Source organism: Agrilus planipennis, unplaced genomic scaffold, assembly GCF_000699045.2.
Source record: "Agrilus planipennis isolate EAB-ADULT unplaced genomic scaffold, Apla_2.0 scaffold30, whole genome shotgun sequence".
Taxonomy (NCBI): domain Eukaryota; kingdom Metazoa; phylum Arthropoda; class Insecta; order Coleoptera; family Buprestidae; genus Agrilus; species Agrilus planipennis.
In genome coordinates this window covers 1,985,687-2,005,041 of record NW_020438923.1, presented here as the reverse complement: position 1 = coordinate 2,005,041, position 19,355 = coordinate 1,985,687, and the positions used below count along the sequence as shown (strand labels likewise).

At 34.7% G+C, this 19,355-nt stretch overlaps 2 protein-coding genes across 3 annotated transcripts in view; both read right to left on the bottom strand.

Annotated features, from left to right (window-relative positions):
* The window catches only part of LOC108732350 (cysteine--tRNA ligase, cytoplasmic), a 64,103-nt gene extending 51,180 nt beyond the window's left edge, over window positions 1-12,923 (bottom strand). Inside the window, exon 1 of the transcript XR_001937073.2 lies at window positions 12,726-12,923. The gene's annotated coding sequence lies outside the window, so the exon portion shown is untranslated. The remainder of the gene's footprint in view (window positions 1-12,725) is intronic.
* Window positions 12,924-15,699: 2,776 nt separating this feature from the next.
* On the bottom strand, window positions 15,700-18,181 carry LOC112904271. 2 transcript variants are annotated; one of them, XM_025973904.1, is made up of 7 exons: window positions 17,959-18,181; window positions 17,587-17,900; window positions 17,370-17,529; window positions 17,123-17,308; window positions 16,821-17,060; window positions 16,295-16,640; window positions 15,700-15,730 (listed from the first exon to the last, which is right to left on the bottom strand). In XM_025973904.1, exons 1-6 carry the CDS (start codon window positions 18,179-18,181, stop codon window positions 16,312-16,314), a joined length of 1,452 nt encoding a protein of 483 aa, XP_025829689.1. In that variant the 3' UTR covers window positions 15,700-15,730; window positions 16,295-16,311. The 2 variants fall into 2 exon arrangements, with proteins under 2 accessions (XP_025829689.1, XP_025829688.1); XM_025973903.1 differs by lacking the exon at window positions 15,700-15,730 and having other exon boundaries at window positions 15,907-16,640.
* Between the last annotated feature and the right edge of the window lie 1,174 nt (window positions 18,182-19,355).

Here is a 19,355-nt window from a genome sequence, read left to right as displayed (position 1 = left end):
TCCGAGAAATAAAATGTCTACTAATTGTACAAGTGACTTTTACCCTTAACTGCAACAAGTAACAACTTAGTTACTTCAGGTGATTAGGAGTGGGTTTGCTGGCAGTGATTAGTTTAGGTACATAACGATATTGTTTCTTCATCAAAGGTCTTCCTTTGTTCGTATAGCGAGTGCTTCGCGATATTTTAACCTTAGAGATACCCTACACCATAACCTAACCTAATCCCTTGGTCTATACCACTTTATATATGTTAATAATAATAGGGGAAACTTTTCCTACCTCGTCAAAATTCCCGACCATACGTAGAACACTATCGTATAACTTTCATGACCTCAGTCATGTAATAATCTTTCGCTTTTATGACTGTTTTTTGTTCAAATACTTGTGAACGCCTTGGGGTCCAAGAATTAACCCTAGCGCTTCCGGATAATCACTTGGTATAAAAAAAAAACGATATGTATTGCCTTCAGTACCCCTTTTCTACCTGATCGCGTGCTCGTTTGTTATAAAACGGTCCTAATAAGTGGTTAACCACCTCTTATAACTTAATAAAAAAGAAACGGCCGTGGGGAGTCGAGTCGCCTGCTTCGATTACAACGTGTTGTGTCGTCGTAGTAGTTCAACCCTTGCTACGGTGGCGGCGGCCGTTTTTTAAGGGCTTTTTTTACCTGGACACGCGCCCATATCCTAGCAAGGTCGGAAGGTATGATGTACCAAGCCGGCATGATATAAATATCGTAGGTATCTAGTAAACCGTGAAAATGTCGTAAAAAAAAACGAACGTGAAAGGGTGAAGGTATGCGTGAAGCAACAAAAAAAAACTGAACTAAGATTTGTTACCACTATTTACTGGTGTTTTTATGACTTTTTTTTTGAAGAAAGAAAAGGGTTACCTTTGAATGAACCAGATTGACTATTATACAGTTATTACACCCTCCTTCATACCTATATATGTAATAATGTTTAATAAATTTGGTCTACTTAAAAAAATTGCAATGAAATTATAACACTAATAAAATATTAACACTAATATTAATAATATATTACGGGTTAAGATGGTATCCATACACTAAAGGCTTATTACTGAGGCATTTACATCCCTTTTTTTAACGTCAACCCTATTAAACACGTCGCTTAACATTATACGAAAGGGTAAGCACCTGTTAATGCGCAAGGGTGAAATTTTACTTGAATTATTATTGCACCACCTGCCCATATTTTCGTATAAATTATTAGGGATGCATCAACCTTTTCTACAGGGTATGCTATTATTCATATTTTTAGTTTAAGCCTAAAAAATAACGAACATACAGTCGACATTATTTTAATTTTTATTTTAAACTGTAAGGACACACAGTTAAGCGTTATGGAATTCCTTTTTAAACAGTTCTGGCATAAAGCTTGAAATACTACAGACAAAGAGAACGCCCTCATTTAATGAGGAACTAGCCTAAAAATGTGAACCCTTTTACCTGCAACCCTTTACGAAATGCAACTGTCACTTTTACAAAAACGAAATTGATTGATGGTGGATGACTTTGCAACGAGTTAAGTGAGCTTTAATTTGAAAGAAATTACTCTCACTTCTCTTTCTCTTTCATACGCGATTGTTTTAAATAAACAAACAAAGAGACGCTCTAATTTACTTTTATGAATTTTTCTGGCCTCTCAGAAAATAAATCATGAATCTGCTGGAATCAAAAGGAAGAACATTTCGTCCATGTTGTCTTTCCTTACAATAATCCTATGATCTGAAGCGATCAATTCGGTTAATTTACACAGAACTTTCAATTTTCGCTTTCGATTTCAGTGGCGTGTGTTATGAGTAGTAAATTTACCTTTTTTTCTCCAATTACTTTAGACATAATTATTTAATTATCTTATAATAGGGAGGTCCATGGTCCAGGTAAAAAGAAGTTGACCATCAACGGTCGGTATCGCAGTGGGCGCACCGTATCATTAACACTCCGAACCGTCCGATTTTTTGAACAAATAGAAAATTGCATTTCAAACTTCTAAAATAGAACAACAAAGGTTGGCGAAAGCATTAATCTCGCTCTTCCGGTCAAGGAACGTATTAAGATTGGGCAGCCTTATTATTTTTTTCTTTTGTTTGCCGCCAAAGGATATCCACGGCTACAGATCCTTTTTTAAATCGGCAATTTTGAACTAAAGTGTGATTTTTAATGCCATATTGTACAAGGAAAAGGCCCTTCTAATTCGTTCCGTCTTTTATACTTATAGAAAATTTAAGACGGTACCTATATCTCGACAAAGCTCTGCAGTTTTTGGAAAAGCTTTTACTTGGCGTCAAACTTATTTTTAAATCAATTTGTACCAAATTGTTTATGTTTATTATTAGACGTTCAATAATCGGCAATGTTTACATTCTCCATCCATGTAGCTGCAAAGTTTTTATTGCATTACGCTATTGGGTAGTTACCTATGTTGCTAAGACACGCACAGGACCGGCTTCGGATTGTAAATTACTGTGTGATTATTTGTTGGATGTAGTTTATATCACTTATTTCTGTTACACCCTTTATAGACAATTTAAGATAGTAACTTTAAATTTTGTTGTTCGTCAAAGCTCTGTGGAATTTTTGGAAAAGCTTTTGCTTGGTGTCAAACTTATTTTTAAATCAATTTGTACCAAATTGTTTATGTTTATCTTAGACGTTAGATAATCGGCAATGTTTACATACTCCATCCATGTAGTTCTAAAGTTTTTATTGCATGACGCTATTGGATAGTTACCTATGTTGCTAAGTCACGCACAGGGCCGGCTTCGGATTGTAAATTACTGTGTGATTATTTGTTGGATCTAGTTTACACCACTTATTTTTGTTACATCTTGTATAGACAATTTAAGATAGTTACTTTAAATTTTGTTGTTCGTCAAAGCTCTGCAAAATTTTTGGAAAAGCTTTTACTTGGTGTCAAACTTATTTTTAAATCAATTTGTACCAATTTGTTTATGTTTATCTTAGACGTTCGATAATGGGCAATGTTTACATTCTCCATCCATGTAGCTGTAACGTTTTTATTGCATCACGTTATTGGGTAGTTACCTAAATTGCTAAGACACGCACAGGACCGGCTTCGGATTGTAAATTACTGTGTCATTGTTTATTGGATGTAGTTTACAACCTCCAACGTTCGCCACTTATTTCTGTTACACCCTGTATAGACAATTTAATACGGTAACTTTGAATATTGCTCGTCAAATCTCTGCAGCGTTTTTGGAAAAGCTTTTACTTAGTTTCAAACTTAATTTTGCTGCAGTTTGCAACTTTATTAAATAAAATACGAATAAAGGGAATGATTTACAACGAGGCGACAAATGACGTGTGGTCTGATTATGTCAAATAATAATCGGGAGTGTAGCCCACCACTGGAAAAAGGGTGTGTATTCATATAAAAAAATGTTATTGCGATGGGGTTATGGAGAGATGATTTTTTATTTAGGGGTGACAAAATTCACCAGGTATTAACAACGCGAGGGTAACCATCATTCTTTCATTCATTGTTATTTCGAGAGCGATCTCAGCAACTCAAAATTGAGTTGATTGTCAAATCTGCGAGAGATTTACGTAACACGTAATCCGAAATAAAAATTTCACTGCTTAAAATGCTAGATAATGAACTTATGGGTTGTGCTGGGCCTCGTGGTTTTACCGTAGATTTTAAAACAGAATGGTCGTTGGTGTTTTAACAAAAAAAAAAAAAAAGTCGGTACAAAACATTGAAAATAATATGTTAGCCTTCATCCTGGCAGGCTTTTAAGATAGGTGGATGTGTACCTAGTCCTGTTCTCTTCGAATTTCCGCAAACTTGTAATCCAATACCCATCAATGGAACCAAATGAATACCGGGGGTGTAACGCCATATGGGCAAAATTGCATGCATGCTTCTAAACATCAAAATTTCAATTACTATTTCGTAAAACTGATCTTTTAATAACCCGAAGCAAATTAAAAAGTAAACCAAGCTACCCCTAATTATAAATCGTTTGCAAAAACAGGGGTATAAGTACAAGAGATTAAATAAATAATTATTAAATTGAATATACTTCCTTGTAGATTTCCGACAAATTGTGCAAGCGCGTCCATACGAAAATTTCGCACATGTATGTGTATGACGTCATTCTACCCTTCGTTAGCAATGGACAATGACCACTCCCTGCGGAGGGTCGCGTACACCACAACATAATAAAGTAGCCGAAGGGATGCTGGTGATCGAAAGTCGACGGACGCGGTAAATTCTTACGTTAGTAAAAGTGCAGCCCCTATATATGTACGGAAGTAGACGGGGTGCGGAGCCGAGAAAAAAGCAATAAATTTGATGGCTAAGATTCCGTCATGATAGGTTGTAACGTAAAAAAACCCCGCAACGCCATTTCACGAGTGATAACGGCGGAAGCTCTACTCTTTTGTAATTTAAGGTCCCTCTGTACAATCAGCAAGTTTAGATTAGATGTAGTCGGTGACGGAAATCATTTTCGATCAGACTCGCACATCTGAATTGTAATAATCGACGAAATAATGTGCTTAGAATAAAAAACATGATTTTTGGTTTGTTGGTCGTACTAATCTCATAACGCTTAAATTATTCGGAGATTGAAAAATAACCTTTTTATTAAAACATGTCACATAAGGCATGCTATAAGATTACCCAGATAAAATTCATAAATCCAAAACATTATTGAAATAAGTATGACAAAAACATGTGAAAAGGTTGAAATTTTGACCAAAATTAAACCAAAAGACAACCTAATATGTCTAATCCTAAATAGCGATCCAAAAAAAAGGCTACAAACTCATCGATGGCAAATTAAAAAATGATGTAAATTCGTATTGGTTAAAGCGAAGCTCAATATAGCTTAAAATAAGCCTAAATTATGACAAAACTAGATCACAAGTTCTTTTAGTTCAAGTGAAGCCAAAAATATCTTATAATCAACTTAAACTATGACAAAAATGGGCCAAGACATATCAATTACGTACTGAAAAGTAATTTATATTTTAATTGAGATCAAAATTCACACAGTGATCTAAGTTAGGCCAAAAAAATAGCCTAATACAAGCCTGAACAGTGACCAAAAATGCCAAAAATTTGTCAATGGCAGATTGAAAAATGTCGTCAATATTGTGTATTGAAATTACAATTCAAATATTGGTTGTAGTTTTAAGCCAGATATAGTTTAAAATGAGCAACCAGAAACAAAAAATAAGTTGAAGTTAGGCCACAAATATCTTATAATAAAACTTAACCATGACAAAAATTAGCTAAAAGCACGTTAGCTATCGACTGACAATTAGATAGTTTACATTTCAATAGAAATTACAATTGAAACAGTGATTGATGTTAAGCCAAATGATAACGAAAATATTAATTTTATTTAGCTAGGAAAAATGTTAAAAACGAACGGATAGGGTAGGTTTTTGATGTGCAGTCCGTTGGATTTCGGACTTCTTCAGAAAATTTACTAGCGACACATGGCGCAGTGGTGGATGCAATTTTTAACCCTCGTCGTCGAGAACGTATATGGAGAAGAGACAGTTGCAGTTAAACAGCGCCGACTGCACCCTCCCGCTGTCCAGTTCGAATTATTTATTGCATAGGCTGGACCTGGTCCACAACATAAAGGGTATCGATGTGTGCGAGGACTTTTCCTACACATTTATATGTACATACAGGGTTCGTGGAGTTGCAGCCGGCCTGTAAAAAATCGCCACATCCCTATCCTGCTTATTATTGCATAGATAATCTGCAGCGTATAGCGTAAATTCATTCGAAAAGATCTCGTTGCACAGGGGTTGAAAGAAAAAAAGACCAATGGACTGTAGGACACCCCTACCGGACATGGACACATACCTATTTGCTTTATAATAAAAAAATATTTCTAAATATCCAATAATGTTACTACAAGTATATATCAATAGCCTAATGAATAAAGAATTTAAAATCATAAGTTCTAATTTTGTTATGTTGCATATTACTGCGATAAGTACATTAACGTTATCGAAAAAGTTATCGACAGTTTTCGAAATTGGGTTTTAAGTTTGAGTTTGGATATTTAATAACGTTAGACAACATTATAAAACAAAACATACCGATTACAATCGACCTCCAACTAAAGTGTCTACAAATTTTTAAAAAGAAGTTGTGACGCCTTAATTTCGTTGTTTATATTAATTGCATTGATTTCTTCTCTCTATAGTTATATGAGCGTCATGTAGAGTAATTTTATAATCAATTAGTATAAAAAAAGACAGCCAAAATTCAATATTATTCATATTTATGGACATAATTTCCTAGTGTTATTACGCATAAAATCCACCCGGAAAACTTCGGGATTCCGTTCAATTGTTCTTGTAGGTGTAATGCTAGGAATAATTCACCCCAATATCTACTTTCAGCCTCCGCACGTAATATCTTATGTATAATATACCGGAATAATTGCGACCCCTTCTTGATTGATCAGTCCCGTTAATCCAGCAATATGGCGGCTAGCAATTTATTATTTACCCCTTCGTTAAGCTCTCAGTCTTTCCCACCCTGTTGCCTACGCAATTTCAATTTAACGAAATTCCTGGAAGAACAGAGGACTCCCGAAAATTTACTCAATCTTTTCACAACTGTAAATTCTCCTTATCATCCCTTTCTACAAAAGGAAACATTTTATTTCGAAAAGTTGTCAGGAAAGTACAAGTATCTAATTATGTCATTATGAATCAATTCGCTGATTAATTGTTAATTATTAAATTAATAATTAATTATTGTTGAACACGAAATGGATGGTTTCTTATTTATAAATGGAGAAACTGTTGCTTTTAGTTCTCGTGTGATACACAAATTCATCCACGGGGTTGATTTGAATGCAATTTGTGCAAGATTGCGTTTTAGAAATTTGCATCAAAGCCTTTTATGTTGTGGCAGGGCAGCTGCCGTCGCGCTACAATAAAACAGGCAAATTGGGGGAAACACAGAATGACGTAGGCACAGACTGATTGTGAACCAAACCTTTCCCTGTTTTCAATGTACTGAATCAGATATAAACGATTTTACTGGAAAAAAATGCACTTTATTACAATTAAGTACCACATAATATTATTTCAAAGTTTCTTTTAAATTCTTTTTTTAAAAACTAAAACATACCGAGGGTTCTAAAATATATCTATATAACGTTTATATAAGCCAAAACGGTTGATCATTTCAGTAATGCATAAAAGAACATTAAAATGTTTTGGATTTCACGAATCGCAAAAATTGTATATGGAAAAATTAAATATGCCTATAGCAAATAAATGTATTATTGTTTTTAATAATCAGAAGGGTTATTTCTAACCACTTGATAGCTTTATCGCAGAGGGATGATTGTAAATAACTGATGCTATAATAAGTACAGAAATTAAATGTATTGAAAGGGTTGCCCATTCTATATAACTACCTAAAAATTATGGTGTTATTAGGTGTTTCGACTTGGGTAGTTATGATCGATGGTTTGGGGCAGTTTCCGATTCCAAACTGTTACTTTCACTTTCGTATCATCAGGAGAAGTTCAGGTAAAAATCATATGCGGGGAAGTTCAGCTGAAATTTCCAGCAATAGCAAAATAAAATGTCAAAGGTTTTTAGAAGACGTTATGAATAGGTAAAAAGACAAATTAATAAGGATCGACTCAAAAAAAAAAAAAAATCCGAGGGTTTTAGAAACATCTATTTTTGCAGATATTGTTACCTACATAATAAATTCCCTTTGCATTCCTTTTGGCCTTGAAGTTACGCAAATTGGGGGCAAATATTTCTTGGTAAACAACCACCCACTGTATAATTTACAACCCCAACACGAAATCTTGACTTTCTTCTACTAAAAATTTCCTTTTTTTATTGCGTCCATAATGACCCAAGAAGATACTCTAATTTTGTTTACACATTGCTGCCTATTCGTTTTAAAGAAGGACCTTTTACAAGATACGGGCTCTTTCAAAAACAGAACAATAAGTATTTTCCATTATTTATGGGGCTTGCAACGTCCCTGTCTCTCCTACATTGGGCAATTTTTGAAATTTGCATAATTTACAATACCATCTTAAAGAAATTTTGCTCAAGTTACAATTCTGTAAGACTATTGTAAATACCTGCGACAAAGTCCTTTCCTATATTGCTTAGTTATTAAAGTGGAACCTTAAAAAATAAATCTTTTTACAATTTACAGCGATCTAGGTATTTATCTTGTTAATTTAAATATATGCTCTACAGAAAAGGTTTGTTATAACTTTTTTATCAATTTTTCATCAATTCGCTACGTTTGTGAATAATATTTAGACTCGAAAATAGATCGCCAAGTTCATTCTTCTTTATTGGGCTTTTGCAACACTTTCGGTGCACAATGACCCGGAGCGGCGCCATAAAACGTCCCTGGTATCAGGTAAATAATTGCAATAACCGATACAAAATCGCCGAACGCTTTTAAAGGGTTGTAATATTAATAAGGGGTTGTTACATCAGGTCAGTCGGTTTCTTTACAATTCGGCTAGTTGAAGGACGATCTGCCGATATGATTTGACGCTTTTCTAAAGAGTTTAATTTGAGCAAACCCAGGGGGTGCATTATAAAGTTTTATTATTTAGACTAACACTACAAAGCAGAAAATATTAATGTTCATTTTTATAATTTAAAATTCTGACCATATTTTAATTGTTTAATAGAATCAAGCGAATAGGTACTGATTTGTTTTATATGTCGTTGAGTTTAAAAACTGTTAATTACATTATTTTCTGCATTTGTATTTGATAATTATTTGATGTTGTTCGCATTATTTTTGTTTCTTATTTAAACTTCTTCAAAGTCAATCCAACTTTTTCGGTTAAGTTTTAAGTTCGTTGAAATTGTACCATTTTCTATAAGTGTTCTCTTTATGTCTTACTTTCGACAACTATTAAAAGATTATCGATCTGTGTCACCTATTCGGAATGTTGTTAACAAAACTGTAGAAAATCATTAATTATTTTTGGAGATCCTCAAACCCAAGAGTAGGACATTTAATTATCAGTTATTTAGAAGAGCGAGTTCTGTTGTAAAGATGTAAGGGACACCGGTAACTTTTGCTGACCCATTTTTACGAAAATGATCGGTTTAGAGAGAGGACAATGTAAATAGTGATTTCGGATAATCTTCTGCTGTCAGAGAAGGGTTACAAATGGTCCGACGGACAGACACATACTGTCCGGTTGGCTATGTAGCCGTAAAAGTCCGAAAATTCGAAAGCGACAACAAAAAATCGTCAATAGAGGAACGGTAGCCGAAGCCAATGGTAACAATACACGCGGTCATAAATGTTCTGGTAAAAGAATTATCTAACCCATTGTGATACATCCCTTTGGTTCTAAAGACCTGCTGCACATGGTTACTTATTACGAATTTCACACAAGATTTATGTCTTTTTAAGGAAAAAATGCAGGACGACGCACGACGTTTCAAAAGGATATCTACACATTTCAGAAAAGGGACATCGAACCAGTGGCGTACCTTCTACTTTTATGTTTCTCCGGCGCTAGAAAGTCGATGATGTTTAACAAGTGTTTAGAACATCAACGCGAGCAAACCGCGGATAAAACCTATCATAAAATTTTGTACATACTTTGTCTGGATATAGGATATAGGGTACCCTTTATCCAGAAAACAAATAGTGTTCCCGAAACATATGAAAATTAGTTTTATATGGTCGTCGATGATCCTTGATTCATACTTAGGACTTATTATGATAAAACCTATCATGACATTTTGTACACGCACTGTCAGGGTTACAGAAAAGGATAAGAAAATAAAAGAAGAGAATAGGAAAAGGGTGCCATTTATCCAGAAAAGAAATACTGTTCCCGGGAGACAGAAGGATTTCTCTTCATGTCGCTACTGTCAATCTACGGAAATGTGTAACCTAGAAAATTAGGAACTTTAATATTATCCTGATAATCCTGGTCAGAACTATTTATCACATTTATCAACTGTATTTTCGATTATCATTGACATGAATGTAGAGCATCAGCGCGAGCGAAGCTTCAAGTAAAAGCTTGTAATTTATATTTTGTGATATCAAAATCGTCGTGTAAATTAATATGTAAGCAAACTGTCATTGGTCTAATTGTTTTTTTTAACATGTTTTAACCATCACAAAGGCCAAATAAAAACAATTAGTCTTTCGTAAGGGACAAGTCTAGGAAAACAGTTAGTTCTTTATGACCGGCAACTTTTGCGACCCTTAAAACCTGAAAAATTTTTTTACCAATTTGTATCTATAATTTACGTCTACGCTACTGTTTTTATAAACGAAGGAAGAATCTATCGGAGAGATCTTACACATTTGCGCAAAGTTGAACAGAAAAATGTGTTTCAAGTCAAGGAAAAGATTTTGGACCCAACTGGTTACTAGATATATATAATTGCTCGGCTAGTGCCGATGTATACGGGATATTATTATATTGGAAGGAAAGATTAATATGGTGGGTGTCAAAAAGTGAACCTTTTCCTTCTCGTGAAATTCTATACAACACCAGAGAAATCCGAAGTGAATGACCAAAGCATTTAATGTTCGGCTTCACGTGGGCATTCCTATACAACGCCAGTGTTGAGGAAGAACAATATTTCATATTGTCGTTATTTGCCTGTGTTTTTGTTTATATTATCAAAAAAATGATATTATATAAGAGAATTAAAATAAATATGTTTGTACTTACTTTGTCTGTAATATAGAAAACAATTATTGCTATAGACATTTTTTACTTACCAAAGTTCAGGCTTTTAATACTCAAGAGTAATTATCACATTAATTAACGACACATTTTCTATAAAAATCGAAAAATCCGCACCGTTGATTAAAATAATTAAATAATTCAATCCGAAAAGGCCTAAAGCTGGCGATAAATATTTACTAAACATCGAACTATTTCTTTTATCTTAGTAAGATGGAAGATAATCACCTAATATCCTTTTATTTATGTGTCAAATCTTAAAAAAAAGCAACCCCAATATTTTCACCCTTTTCCTTTGTTAAATAAACACGTATGAATAGATAAGGAAAGAAAGGAAGCATCAACAAAGGTGATACGTTTCACATCGTAGATCCTGTAGCATTACGCATAGTTTAAGGGGGTTGAAAACTGGCGATGTAACCCGTTTGAAAGGAAACTACTATCGTACTTACTTAATCCTTTGAATACACCACCCTCACAATGAACACAATACCCTTTCGTGCCAAGTCACCCGCGTAAATGGCCGTCAAAACTGTATCAGAACCCGTCGGCATCTTTGTAAATAGAAAAAATATTTTCTACGGCAAGACTTACCTGCAACCAAAAGAAATTATACAACATTAGTTAAAGTTAAATTAAATTTATATTCACTTTTATTTCACAGTTATATATTTTTAAATAGCAGTAGTTATTATAACAAAAATTTCAACTCGTTTATCTTTTAACAAATTTGTTTATTATAGGGAAGATAAGAAGGATATCGCATGGTTATCCTTTCAAATAGATTTCGGTTTAAATGCGTTCGTTTAAAAGATCCTGAAGGGATTAACTCCTTTCTATTCATTAAACCGCATGTAAGAAAAGGTGAAAGATCGCAGCGAAGAGTGAATAAAATACTTTTAATCAGGTAAGAAAAACATTTGAACATTAATCGACAAAATTCACTTTTATTTACCAACGCATAAAAAAAACGCATCTTATAAGACCAGGTACCCCACAAGACAATTTCAATTGATTGCATTATTAATAAACACATTTTGGTATGCACTAAATCTTGTTTTAAACTTGTGCGAAATATTATTGTATTATTCAAACTTATTTGAAATTGTGTCTCGACTGCCAACAAGCGCGCCCTATGAATTGAAAGGAAAACCGGGGGTGTAACGGCGCTTGTACTCGAAACTCTTACAGGACACGTCAGGATTCTCGTAAATGAGTTCACGTAAGATAAGGTCGGTTTCATCAAAGACAGATAGATAACACAACTGAGAAAGCGATTTCTTTTTACCTAAGAACCAAAAGATTCAAAAAATATTTTATGGATTGTTTAATTGAAATTTTATCGTTATAAGTATAAGAATGAAAGAAATACTTAACGAATTATAGTTCAAAACGATGGAATTGTACGCTTATGTAAGCTGTATGAATTTTACTTTATTTAGTTTACCAATAATGGGTACTTGTGGTGGTTACGCCATGGGGCTTTCATAATTTCTTGAATGTTAATGTTCCAAGAATTGCTAGGGATGTTTCTAATTAAATTTTGATTTAGGATTCTTAAAAGATACATGAATTATGAGAAAAAACTGCAACTTCGTCAACTAATAGATGTTAACGTAGTAATACATATCAAAAATTCAGGATGATTTCAAATAAGGCTATCAATTATTAATAAATATTCAACTAACTTGTGTGTATAAAAACGAGCATGTAGAACAATCTTCAAACATCAAAAATTGATTATATTATGTCAGATTACCACAATTAAATATTATTGAAGTTAGCAATTAAAATATCTTCAAAACTGACCAAATTAATTAAAGAACTTTTCCAACTACTGCATTTATTACTCATATTCGATCCAAACCAATAAATTAAACATCAAAATATCAGTACAGCGATAGTATTGATCTTTATTGATTTGCGTACATAGCTTTACTATCAATTATTATTTTAAGTTTCCAATCTTACCTTTAACCATTCTATGGTGGTAACATTCATGTGTAATAGTAATCCTTTTTCTTATTAATCAGTTTAAACACAAAACCACAATCACTTTCACTTTAAATTAGTTTACTAAGTTATTCTTAAACGAAGCGATAATTTAAAATTAAAACTACACATTTAAATACATTTACACATACGTACCCGTTCGCGAACTTAACTCAACTAATAACAGTACTAAACCGATAAGTTTTTTGCAGATTTATCATGACAAACACTGGCCTCGCAACTGTTTTTTATAAGCATTCATTTGAAGGTGAACTTGAGTGGTATAAATTAAAGGGTTCGCACAAGAAGTGTCGTATTGTATTACCGGGTTGGCACAAGAAATTTTTAAAGAAAGTCACTTCTATGCTCGCGAACGGTTAATTTAGAAATTCGGAAAAGGTTGTTGAAGGGGTATGTTTGGAGCGCGGCGTTGTAAGGGTGCGAAACATGGACAGTGGGCGCGGCGGAAAAGAAAAGGTTAGAAGCCTTCGAAATGTAGTGTTATGGGCGAATGATGAGGATAACGTGGGTAGAAAAGGGTAGAAAGAATAGGAGAACAGAGGACTCTATGGAAGTCAATTAAAAATAGGCGAGATAGGTTGGTAGGACGCCTTCTCAGGCATGAAGGTCTAGTCAGAGACATATTAGAGGCAGAAATAGGAGTTAGGAGGGGTAGAGGTAGACCTAGATTAGATTACTGTTCGCAAATAGTTAAGGATGTGGGTTGTTCTAGTTTTAGGGAAATGCGAAGTTTAGCTCAGGATAGGAAAGAGTGAAGGTACGTATCCAACCAGTCTTAGGACTGACGACCTTATGACGATGATGATAATATCTATTTAGTACACAGTAGCATATAAAAGAACATTTTATTACATCTATTGATATAACCATTGATAAATTCTGGTAATAAATAAAGCGTACGTAATGGTTGATTGGTTCCATAAGTACCTACATATGTATATTCCCAGAGAAATAAAAATATGTTGAACAAAAATCAATTCAAATTCAGTTTATATTGTCATAAGATAACACAGCAACCAGAAGAAGGCTCAGAACGATAGACAAGACGTGGTGGAGGAAGATGCGGGGGATGATGATGATGATGGTGATGTGGTGGCCCATGAAAATGCGGTGGCGGAGGTCCATGGCGATGTGGTGGCCCATGAAAATGTGGTAGATGGGGTCCATGATGATGGGGTGGACCATGAGAATGGAGTGGCGGTGGTCCATGGTGATGGGGTAGACCGTGATGTCCTGGTGGCCCAGTTGTATGATAAGACATTATCCTTGAATGACTAGCAACTTCGTAATATCTAATAAAATAACAATTAACAACAATAACAGTATGCACTGTGTCGTGTAACTATTTACCTGTTTTGGCTGGCAGGTTCTCTTCCACTTGATACGAAATGCTATTAATTAATATCTAATTGTGCAACAACAATGACACTTAAAGGATTTACGCGGTGGTCTTGTTCAAACTAAACTTTTCAAAACACAATTTATACTGACTGCCTATACAGTTTTGCAGAGATAAAATCATTGTTATCGTCATAAGTGATGATTTCGGGAACTGTTGATGTGATTGTCATAGATGCACAAGTGTGCATGACTAATCGGAAGGTCTACGTAGAATTTACTTGTACGTTCATTATCATTTGTTTTCCAGTTATCTTTATCAGATTGTTTATCAAAATAACCTTCTAGTTATTTTTTAACTTAATAAGTTCTAAAGTAAACAAGTGACACATCTTTAATCAAAATGTAGATAGTTATACCACAATATAGGGTGTAACAGAAACAAGTTCCGAGCTTGCAGGAGGGGTAATAGAGAAATATAAAACATATGAAAATTAAGTAAATTAAGTAAAGTTCACCGTTTTCGACAAAAACGTAGTTGAAAGTACAGGCAGATTCAATTCCGGTCCTGGTAAAGAAATACGGTCCGCAACGCTGCACTCAATCACCTGGTGATTACCAGCATCAACTTACATTTTTTCTTTCTTTTGCATTCGTATATTTACATAGTGTTACCTATAACGTACTTATTTAATTTATTTAGTCTATACATGATGTGCAGTATTAAATTGTTTATGTTTATCTTACAATATAATTATTAATATTCGGAAGCAAAAAGCGACGAGGTAAGGGTGCCTTTTTTTGGCACCAATCATTAAACGGTATAAAATACACATCAATGTAGAATTGACATTAAAACATTTATTTTGCAGTCAATTATTTTGTACATCGGGGACACACCAACGATGAAGTTTTATTGTGTACATTAATAAAAATAACATTCCTATAAGGTACATTGAAAATGGTCAGTCACAACATTTAAAAATGTATCGTTATTATTATAATTTATTAGACATTATTGTTACTGTCCGGTATAGTTTAGAATTGTGGTTTGTTGCCTTACATATATAGAATAACACTTAACAATATCTGCATTTGTCTAATGTACATGGATTGTCGTTAACAACAAGATAATGGATCACCAATTATTTGGATTTAATTTGCTAATTCATCAGGTAATACCACCACACGTACGTATGTAATTGTTTCTATTTTAAAAGTACACATTGAGTAAAAATTTGTTATATCTTCATCGGGAAATAAATTCGAGAATGAAATTATTAATACAAATAGCAAATCAATTTAATTGGTGATATGGTGACCCTATTGGAAATTATTTTACCATTTACTTAAAAGTTCAATTTATCACTAAATTAAGTACAAAATCTAAAGGATTTATTTTGTTAACACAGCAGGACTTCAGTATCTACGTTTTCAAAACGATTCATGAACACAAAATTAAAAAATGTAAAAATTTTCATTCAACACGAAAGATTAAGTATGTATATATACCAATATTTATAGAAAAGTATCTTTGCAACATTGTCCGGCCTCTTTTTAATGGAAGAAAAATAATTCAGACTATTCCGTTGCAATAAACAAGGAGGGTTTACGTAATATAATCTCTGTACAAAAAAATATAATCTTGATCTACAAACTGCGATATTTACATCAAACAATATAAATTTTTATGCAGCGAATTAGAAGATGCGAGAAATTTGCTTTGTTTAAATAATAATAAATAAATAAGTACCTACTGAGATATGTTTCTTCTAAATGTAACAATAAATCCATCTTGATATCGATTCAAATTAATTTTATGCATAAATATATAGAAATATGTAATTAAATTTTATCGTACACGTTACAATTTATGAAATTACTATCTTGTAACTGTTAGCTTTAATATTCCAACGATATGTAAAAATAACTGATTAGATATGATATGGTAACTCACTCCTATTTTCTAAGAAACAGTATAATAGAATTTTCATCATACCAGCTTTGAACCACCCCATTTTAAGGGTTGAACTTTAAAAGATACTCTCCTTGTGAGTCTCCACATCATACATTAAACGAAACCAATAAAATCAAACATTATGTTAATGTGGGACGTTTATGGATTAAAATTTCTAATCCGCTGCCTTCTATACATTACCCAAAAAATAAAACAAAAAGAAATAACTTACCAGGGTTGTGCAATCAATTACTTGACAAACAGATCCTTTAACGTGGAGCATATCGAGGAAGAGTCACAGGAATCGGTATATTCTCCTTCGTCCTTATTCGATATCCAAGTGCTTTTCGATTTGGCTGCAGTCACTTTTGCTGTTGTTGCTGCTGTTGTTGTTGTTTTGGGCGTGGCCCCTTTACTGTTCTTGTCATCTTGGCTTCCCTCGGGACCAGATTTTCTTAGAAACACCTCGATGGCATTACCGATCACCTCAGCATCCACAACAGAACCACTCTTCTCATCCCAAACCACTTTGTTCCTGTCCGACGTAGACTTGGGGGACGAGGACTTCAACTGGAAAGCTAAATCAACAGTAACAATTGACCAATTTAATAAAATTCATCATTCCAGATGTGTGCAATTAAAATAAGTTGTAATTTTGTACCAAAAAGGTTTTTATCCATCTCGCACTACGTATTCGTTGTTAATGTTAGTATTAATTTAGTGTGCATTTGGGGTGTCTTCAGTGTTTTGTCATTTACCCTCTTTGAATGTGATTTTCGAAGGAACGGGTTCCTTCTTCTGTTGTTTCTTGTTGCACATGGGCTGATGTCTTTTTGCAAACCAATTGGCCAATTGGGATTGCGTCGGGTCTGCAGACTTTTCTTTCTTGTCAGACACTCCCTGCAAAATCGATATGTCAAAACTGTTCGATCTGCTCGTTTTCAGTCTGTTTCTTCTCTGTTCCAGCGTCGACGAGGCAGTTGTTTCATCTAATTCTTCTGGAAATTTAAAATTTTACGTTATCACCTGACCGACGATCTCGATTTAGGTGGCAACTTACCAATTCGATTGATTTCTGTGGCTGACGATGTCAAAGAAGACAAAATGGATATCAGATCGGTATTGGAACATACGATCCCGGACGATGTGCCCGGTTTTTGGAAACTGGAAGCAGCTAACGATGTGTTTGGTACAAACTCCGAAGCTCGTCGGAATGAAGCAGACGGCAAGGGAGACAACGTTGTTCCTGAGAGATGAACACTTAATTCAAACAGGGATCCTAAAGGAAATTAATGATATCATTTTACCGGTAAACTCCGAAAATCTTCGTCCAGCGGCGTGGGTGTATCTCTGTACTTCCCCCTTATTTTCGTCCAGGGGTTGAACCTCACACACCCGTTCTTTGCTCGTGTTCCACATTTTCATTCTGACCTTGCGGGCCTTTACAATATCATCCATAATGTCTAACTAAAAACAAGTCGTTGTTGTTTTGTAAGAAACTTATTCGTACCATAATATTGTTACTTGTAACTTGTGAAGACTTCCAATGGGTTCTGTGGAGGGCGGACATGCTATGGACTCCCTCCTGTTGGGCAGGACCCTGTTCATAGCTCCACTGGAAGAAGGAAAAGCAGCGACGGACTCTCTCCTTTGTGGTCCCATTCCAAAAAGTCCTGTAGGCAATCTAGATATCGTTACCACAGAGTGTCTTCTTCCTCCGGGGGATGCCACGGGATTGCTTTGGAGAGTGGCCAGAAAGGCCTGCTCTCTGGCCTTCTTCGCTGCACCATCTTCACTACCCCTTTCTGATAAACGACGAACTTGGCTGGCAGTTATTCCTACGAACAACCCATCAGAAAGAACAAATAAAGAGCAATTAACTTTCATCGGACTTACCGCTACATTGAGGGGTTGGTAAGGAGTGCTTTCGCGGCTCTCTCCACGGCGACAGCAGATAAGGGTTTGTTGGCGAATCTTCTGTAAGATTATTTGGGTCATATTGACGAAACAGGTCAGTAGAGGAACTAAGTCTTTTATGTTCGTCTTCCTCCGTTGATTCGGACTCTTCCACTACAATGAGTGGCTCAGAAGTTTGTCTAACTGTCGATCCTCTCCTCATGGTGCTACAAAAACAACAAAAGAATTAGCTACTCTAAAAATGTTTCCATTACTACGTAATACGCCAGGTACCCAGTAGAGTATAAGAAAGATGGAACCCGGTGACTTAATCTTTGTCGGATTATTTTTGGGGAAAGTTAGCAAACGCTTTGTAACATTCCTCATTATCCTGTCTAAACGCCATTAGATGATAGACTGAGTTAATTTAATATCAGTAGGAGCGTCAGCAATCGTAGCACCTAATATCGATTCCCTTTCCTATGTCAAAAGCAAATCCCAAGCGGCGAACCCGACGAGGTGCGAGTGAGTGAATTCACGGAAAATTGTTTGATTTCAAATTTTAGACAGATAAATGTACGAAAATGATGATGACGGAGAGTACTTTATACTGTACTGTAGAAATCTTTAATTGTAACAGACTGTTTCAAGTCTAAAAAGTATAATTATGCTTTCCTTTCTTCTCTTATCGAGAAGATATAAAAAAAATAACAGAACCGAACTTTATAAAGTGTAAACTGTACACAAACTGATCTCAAAGTTTCTTAATAAGCTCCTATGAATTTTCATTCGAAAAGTTTACTTCAAACAGCACTAAACAAATGAAATGTTAACTGTAAATAAGGGAGTTCGAGTGTTCTGTAAACGGACCTAAATGTAGCAAACAATAATAAAATTTAAATTGTTATTCAGCTACAATTAGAAAAGGCATCAAGTTTGTAATTCCATAATAATTAACACAATTAATTGTCACCACAGTAATAAGAATTATTTTATAATAACAAAACAAATTAAGAAAGGTTGTTAAAGGTGTATGTTTGGAGCACGGCGTTGTACGGGTGCGAAACATGGACAGTGGTCGCAGCGGAGCAGAAAAGGTTAGAAGCGTTCAAAATGTGGTGTTATAGGCGGATGATGAGGATAACGTGGGTAGAAAAGGTTAGAAATGAAGAGATATTAGAAAGAATAGGAGAACAGAGGACTCTATGGAAGTTAATGAGGAATAGGCGAGATAGGTTAGTAGGACACCTTCTCAGGCTTGAAGGTCTAGTAAGAGACATATTAGAGGCAGAAACAGGAGTTAGGAGGGGTAGAGGTAGACCTAGATTAGGTTACTGTTCGCAAATAGTTAAGGATGTGGGCTGTTCTAGTTTTAGGGAAATGCGAAGTTTAGCTCA